This window comes from Entelurus aequoreus, linkage group LG26 (assembly GCF_033978785.1).
Source record: "Entelurus aequoreus isolate RoL-2023_Sb linkage group LG26, RoL_Eaeq_v1.1, whole genome shotgun sequence".
Classification (NCBI taxonomy): domain Eukaryota; kingdom Metazoa; phylum Chordata; class Actinopteri; order Syngnathiformes; family Syngnathidae; genus Entelurus; species Entelurus aequoreus.
In genome coordinates, this window is record NC_084756.1 from 22,639,720 (window position 1) to 22,647,426 (window position 7,707).

Below are 7,707 nucleotides of genomic sequence, written 5' to 3' on the forward strand. Positions count from 1 at the left end.
ATAAACCCAAACAGTCAAGTAGTATTAATAACAATACATCTAAATAACAATGGCAATATAAAAAAACAAAAATTTAGTTTTTACGTTTTATTTTTAGTTCCATTATTTACATTCTACACTTATTTTAACACCATAGTGTGTGCTTTTTGTGTCAAAAACATTTTATAAAATGCTTGTTAATTAAATGCAAAATGTCTCACATTTATTGGTGCAATACATCTTTGGACAATTTTGACCAGTGTTTTAGGTTAAAGTATGATAATTGTGCAAATGTATCAATAAGTGATGCTTGTTAAAAGGTGTTTTTGAAAAATTTAATTTGTTTGCGCAGTCAGAACAGAGGTGGTGCACCGCGCTATTATTGTGAAGGGGGGGGGGGAAGTGTGCTGCTGTTCTCAGCTTGGCGTGTGAGGGTTACTTGAGGCTGTTTAAAAAAAAAAAAAAAAGAGAGAGAGCGCCTCTCAAGTTGCTCTTAAATCGTTGATGTTGTTCACAACAACACAAGCAGATAAAATGTGTGGTGGGTGTATGGATTGTTCTGGCTAGTTTTAGCTTCGTAGTTTAGTCGCTGTTTCAAGTGAACACCTTGACATTGTTAAGGACGGGGCGGTTGTGTGTTTAGGGGATGAATGAGTGGTCCCAGACACAATACTTTCACAAAAAATGTTCCTTTTTCTCACAATGACAGCATTTCACTTACATTTATGTCAATTTCCGTGATATTCTGCTGATAAGTAGCAACCATTGTAAGAACCGAAACTTCTAGTAGACATGCTTTTTTTTCAATTATTCGCTTCTCATCTGTTCCACCGTTACAAGCTCTGGAATTTCCATGCACGTTGCGCGGCCCATTAGTCTTTTTTTCGATGGTTAGATTTTCATGGTTGTAAAAAGCCTTAATCAAAATCAAAATTACATTAATTGTCCAGCCCTAGTTAGAACTATACGCTACTTTTTATTAGAAATAGCAGCAGCGGAGAGAAAGGGAAGGAACTTATTGACTACAGTGTCGGAGTACAATGGCGGACTCGGGCAAAGCTCTTTGGGTAAAACTTTACCATATATGGAGATATCCACTGACGTCACCAATTGGAAAAACATGCAAATTCCAAACAGCATGTTTGGAGGAAGTTTAAAGGAAAGCAAGATTATTTTATAAACATCTCCGGCATGCTTCCATGGTTTGATTTCCCATTTTCAGAACTTATGCAGGTCCCAAATACACAAAAATAAGTACCAATAGGTAAGAAAAGTTGGTTTTGCATAATAGGTCCCCTTTAGAAAAGGTTCTGTGGGTTGTTATAAGGCCAGTGATCAGGTCAGTGCAAAGATGAGTAAGGAGACTCCAACTGGTGTGCTCGTTGAAAAATTTTACATTAAAAAAAACCCCCTGATGGGACTTTAGATAAAACTGTCACCAGGTTTTGAGAAATTAAACTGAGCATTAAAGTAAAAGATTCAAAACATGTTTTCGAATGACATTTTGACAAGAAAATTGCATGTGTTAAATATCGGGGCTTTCTTTTAAAGTTAATTGAAATTATGCAAGCAAGAAATTTACTATGAATAATCAACATTAAGTGTTTAGTCTTATTTAAAATTATATTAAGATTAATTAAAAAGACATGGAGGAACCAAGTACTTCCTGAGTGTTGTGACCTCCTGTTTTCATGCTAGTTAAGTTGCGCTATAGCAGTGTGGATCCAAACCTTCGTTAAGCCAAATTTATAATCTGTTTTAAAAGATTGAATTGTACAAAAACCAAAGCAATTTTTCTCAGAAGAAGTAACGTAAATCCAGTTAATCCATCCATTCCAGACACCCAAAAATATGAACATATTTCCATTCATTTTCTACCACTTCTCCCTTTTCAGAGTTTCAGGGGTGCTGGCGCCTATACCAGCTGCATAAAAATAAAAAAAGTTTTACATGTAGGAAACAATGTAAAATACATATAAATGAAGGAGAAATGAACATTTAATATCACAGTCTTTTTGGCAAAGACGGTGATGAGTAGAGAGGGAAAATGAGAAGGTAGAGCCACACATACACTACGCCAACTTTTGTATGTTATTATGAGTTATTTCTTAAATGTAATAGTTTTTCTCACTTTCTTTATCAAAGTGCTTACACGCAAACATTTTGGCCCCATTTGTAGTTGTACTCAATGAAAAAATGCGCATTGACGGCGTCACCAACACGTGGGATTATTTGTTTGGGCCCTGGATTCTGTGGAATAATGTACGGGCAAAAATTATATTTTTTAAAATCATTTTATCTGGCCCTATGACAACTGATATACAAAAACTGGGGCAAACATTTGGCAAACATTTTAGTCAAACTAAACATACAAAACGTGGGTCATACCAAAACCGAGGTACCACTAACTGTGGAAGCAGGTGAAATTTGGTGATCTGTCGCGGCACAATGGTTGGGAATCACAGTGCTATTGTGTGGGTAACCCTTCTATTCCTAAACCGCTGCAAACACGAAGGATGTACGTTTGTAAAACCCCGCACCCCACTTTTACTTTTATTTTCCTCCTCTGCTTGGACATGAATAATTAATTCCCCAAAAATTAATTGATGTTTTTCACCATCAATAATTCTAATTAGCATTCAGGATTCTACCAATTGTCATTCTAGTTTATTAGTGAAGCTAAACATTCTTTCCTCATCTAGATGACTCACCACCTGTATTAGAACCCACGTGTCCAATGTCGTCACCGCTGCCGGGCGACGCCCCACTCGAACCGCCCATCCTGGGGATTGCAACAGCTGGTCGGAGGTCACCGGGACGCTCCTACAAGCGTCATAGGCCGTCCCGCAGCGGCAGCAAAAGCCAGGGCGAGGAGGAAGCCGAACTCGGCGAGACGCCGTCGTCCAAACCGGAGGCTGTTCACGAGGTAACGCCGCTGGGAACGCCGCCGACTCAGCCCGTGGTTGGGGTGGGCCGGCGTACGTCCATCCTGTTCAAGAAGGCCAAAAACGGGGTGAGAGTAGCAAAAAAGAAATCTCCGCCACGACAGAATGGCAAAGATCAAAGCAACGGTTTGGACGGCTTCACCACCTTGCCTCCATCTTCCAACGCTTCGCCGACTCCTCCCTCGCCCTTCTCTCACCACCTCAGGTCCAGAGGTCACAGCTCTGAGAACGAAGGGGACAAACTGCCGGCGCCTTCTGGTGAGGAAGGTGAGCAGCAAACATCTTAAGATGAAACATGGACAAAAGCAAATGTATCCTTGTTATTCTCTTTAGAGCTGACAAATGGGAACTCCGAGGAGGAGCAACAAGTGAAGTGAGTGGAGCTCACTTACCTACTTGTCTGTGTTGGCGTGGACGTACACAACACTCTCTGCTTTGTCACCTTGCAGCTGCACGCCATCGCCTCCCAAACGCAGTCGAGGTAAACCTGCTCTGGCCAAAGATCCCAACAATGACAACGCAGAACTCTCGGAATCTGGTTGGTGTTCCTTTTTTTAAATCTTTTTATGCGGTGAGCTTATGCCTTTCGTCCACTCGCAAATCTGGAGCTTGTGAAATTGCTTTTTCTCAGCTTGTAGATTGACTGGAAGGGTCATATATTCAGCGGTGTCGTATATTTGGGTTAATATTGACTGTTTTTTTCTGTAATTAGTTCTCTGAAATGACATTCTTTCATCTTCTAGATTGACTGGAAGGGTCATATATTCAGCGGCGTCGTATATTTGGTTTAATATTAACTGTTTTTTTCTGTAATTGGTTTTTTGAATTGACATTCTTTCATCTTCCAGTTCAGCTGGAAGGGTCTTGCATTCATTATTAGGGTTGTCAAACAATTAAAATATTTAACCGCGATTAATCGCATTGTTTATAGTTAACTCGAAATTGTCACGATTAATCACATATCTATATAATTTTTCATCATTAAGTGTACCATGAACAGATTTTTCAAGTTTTTAAAACTATGACTGAACAATTTGTATGCTTTAATGACATGTTTATTAAACATTGTGTGTTTTGTAAACAGCTTAAAGGCCTACTGAAATGAATTTTTTTTATTTAAACGGGGATAGCAGATCTATTCTATGTGTCATACTTGATCATTTCGCGATATTGCCATATTTTTGCTGAAAGGATTTAGTATAGAACAACGACGATAAAGATTGCAACTTTTGGTATCTGATAAAAAAAAGGCTTGCACCTACCGGAAGTAGCGTGACGTAGTCAGTTGAACATATACGCAAAGTTCCCTATTGTTTACAATGATGGCCGCATGAAGTGAGAGAGATTCGGACCGAGAAAGCGACAATTTCCCCATTAATTTGAGCGAGGATGAAAGATTTGTGGATGAGTAAAGTGCAAGTGAAGGACTAGTGGGGAGTTGAAGCTATTCAGATAGGGAAGATGCTGTGAGAGCCGGGGGTGACCTGATATTCAGCTGGGAATGACTACAACAGTAAATAAACACAAGACATATATATACTCTATTAGCCACAACACAACCAGGCTTATATTTAATATGCCACAAATTAATCCTGCATAAAAACACCTGCGTGTTTGTTATGCTAGCTCCTAGCTCCTCTGCTAGCTCCTAGCTCCATAGAACACGCCAATACAATTCAAACACCTGATCAACACACACAATCACTCAGCCCAAAAGACCGTTTACCTAACCCAAGGTTCATAAAGCTTATATATTTTTAAAAAGTTACGTACGTGACGCGCACATACGGTCAAGTTATCGAATGTTTAGCAGCCAAGGCTGCATACTCACGGTACCTGATATTCAGCTGGGAATGACTACAACAGTAAATAAACACAAGACATATATATACTCTATTAGCCACAACACAACCAGGCTTATATTTAATATGCCACAAATTAATCCTGCATAATAACACCTGCGTGTTTGTTATGCTAGCTCCTAGCTCCTCTGCTAGCTCCTAGCTCCATAGAACACGCCAATACAATTCAAACACCCGATCAACACACACAATCACTCAGCCCAAAAGACCGTTCACCTAACCCAAGGTTCATAAAGCTTATATATTTTTAAAAAGTTACGTACGTGACGCGCACTTACGGTACGGTACGTGTTATGCTAGCTCCTAGCTCCTCTGCTAGCTCCTAGCTCCATAGAACACGCCAATACAATTCAAACACATGATCAACACACACAATCACTCAGCCCAAAAGACCGTTCACCTAACCCAAGGTTCATAAAGCTTATATATTTTAAAAAAGTTACGTACATACGCAAAAAAAAGCCAAAGCTGCATACTCACAGTAGCACGTCTGCGTCTTTGTCATCCAAATCAAAGTAATCCTGGTAAGAGTCTGTGTTGTCCCAGTTCTCTACAGGCGTCTGTGTATCCAAATCAAAAGTCCTCCTGGTTAGAGTCTCTGTTATCCGAGTTCTTCCATCTTGACTGCATCTTTCGGGAATGTAAACAAAGAAGCGCCGGCTGTGTACTGTTGTGGCTGACTACGTTCGAAAAATACGTCCATTTCGCACCGACAACTTTCTTCTTTGCTTGCTTGGCTTCCTTCTCCATAATGCAATGAACATGATTGAAACAGATTCACGAACACAGATGTCCAGAATACTGTGGAATTATGAAATGAAAACAGAGCTTTTTCGTACCGGCTTCAATGTGGAAGGCATACCCGTGTTCGTCGGGCTACGTCACGCGCATACGTCATCCTCAGAGGCGTTTCGAACCGGAAGTTTAGCGGCAAATTTAAAATGTCACTTTATAAGTTAACCCGGCCGTATTGGCATGTGTTATAATGTTAAGATTTCATCATTGATATATAAACTATCAGACTGCGTGGTCGGTAGTAGTGGGTTTCAGTAGGCCTTTAACACAAAATTGACCTAAACACGCTTTCAATGACAATACAAAAATTAAGTGCATTGTCGTATCCCAAGGAGAATTGCAATTCCTGCTGTAGAAACACTTGCATTCAGAGGAGAGGAGCTACATGTCCACGTTTAGATACCAGGGGCCGTACTTATCAAGCTTCTTAGAGTGCCATTTTACACTTAAGTCCTGAGAATTTGCAAAATTTAGTCCTACTCTCAAACTTAAGAATAAAAGCTTTTTATCAACGTTCTTAAGTCTAAGAATCACTCCTACTCTCCACGATATTTAAGAGACCTTCAGAGGTGTCTTAAGTGGTTAGGAGTTGCCAGCAGGGGATGGCACTGAGGCGAGAGAGACGTGCGCGAACGTTCAGGGAACGGAACAATGTTTTTGTTTTTTTTGATGACGAGCAGCTGATCAAACGGTATCGTTTAGACAGAGCGGATATTATTTTTGTCACAGATTTAATACTTTTCGATTCCTTGTTGATTTCTGCATGTGGCTGCAGTTTCAAATTAGTTGCCTAATTAATGAATTGGAAAGAAAATGTTATGACAGTAGCGTATGTGTGTGGCCGTGAGGTGAGTGACGTCAGTGAGTGTGTGGGCGATAGAAGAGAGGGAGCGGTAGCGTGAGTGCCGGCGGGGACTAGTTTGTTTTGTATTATTTTGTAGTTTATTGTCAAAATATACACTCCCATTGTCCACTTAAATATTTCCAAGATATTTCTTTATTCTTAGACAACGGATTCCCTTCCGTGATTGGTCATTTCTATGGACACAGAAATGACGTCATCTAAAATTCCGCTTACGGCACATAGTAATGTCGTAATTCAGCTCTGAGTGTGACACTTAAGATTCAGTCCTACACTTCGCTGAAAGTGTGAGTAAGACGCTTGATAACTAACTTTTAAGTGCAGCTTTCAGCGAAGAATTTATTTACTCTTAAGTCAACTCTTAGCAGACTTCTTAGGAGTAATTCTAAGAAGCTTGATAAGTACGGCCCCAGGTTTGCGCATTAATAACACAAAATGTGGATTATTACAATCATGGTTTGATTCTCAAAGATGTTGGGTATTTTAACCTGAAAAATGCTCCAGATGTTCTGTACAGTAAATGGTATTCATATCGCTGCATGACAGTGTCTTTTTATTTTTTAATAAAGTAAAATATTCAGTCTGCTAAACATTCTGTAATTGAGGACTATCAACCAGAACATGTTATAAATGTATTTGTAAAGTTACGCAGCAATATTTTCGTCGAGACAGATTGTTGGCATTACCCTGCTAAAATGTCTAGTTTGACCGCACGGACCACCATCGAAATAATTATATATAATAATATATATCGCATAGGCCTACTTTGATGGCAAGCCAAGGCCAACAGTAAAATTACCGCCACATTTCGTTCAGCATAACTCCATGTTTCACCCAACCTGACACACTGCATTCTCTTCCATGTACGCACATAACCATTTTTCAGTGCGATTCTGTGAGCCAACCCACGTTACGCATAAATCATATAGCCTACTACCATGTCAATACACAAAGTAGAAAATCATTACATGTAATGCATTATATATGTGCCTGATGCACATACAGTACCAGAAACTGCTAATGTTGGAACCCATTTCCTCAGCGTATCAGCATATTGAGAACGAAATAGGCACTGACACTACCCATATCCACATTGGGCAAAATATATTTTCGACAAATAAAATCTGTCAGTTGGATGGCACATCGACATACAGGCTAACGGGCATTTATTTCCCCCGTTAGCCTATATGTGAATGTGTCATTGACCAGGCTAGCATGCTAAGCATTCGTTGCACGAACATACTAGCTTTGTTAGACAAGATCA

At 39.8% G+C, this 7,707-nt stretch overlaps 1 protein-coding gene across 4 annotated transcripts in view; it reads left to right on the top strand.

Moving 5' to 3' along the window:
- brpf3a (bromodomain and PHD finger containing, 3a) overlaps positions 1 to 7,707 on the top strand; it is a 21,107-nt gene that overhangs the window by 8,140 nt on the left and 5,260 nt on the right. For 3 of the 4 annotated variants that reach the window (XM_062037876.1, XM_062037877.1, XM_062037874.1), the window contains exons 8-10: positions 2,682 to 3,191; positions 3,258 to 3,297; positions 3,374 to 3,462. In XM_062037876.1, the coding sequence (XP_061893860.1) occupies positions 2,682 to 3,191; positions 3,258 to 3,297; positions 3,374 to 3,462 (639 nt within the window). The remainder of the gene's footprint in view (positions 1 to 2,681; positions 3,192 to 3,257; positions 3,298 to 3,373; positions 3,463 to 7,707) is intronic. The other variant, XM_062037875.1, reaches the window with a different exon arrangement.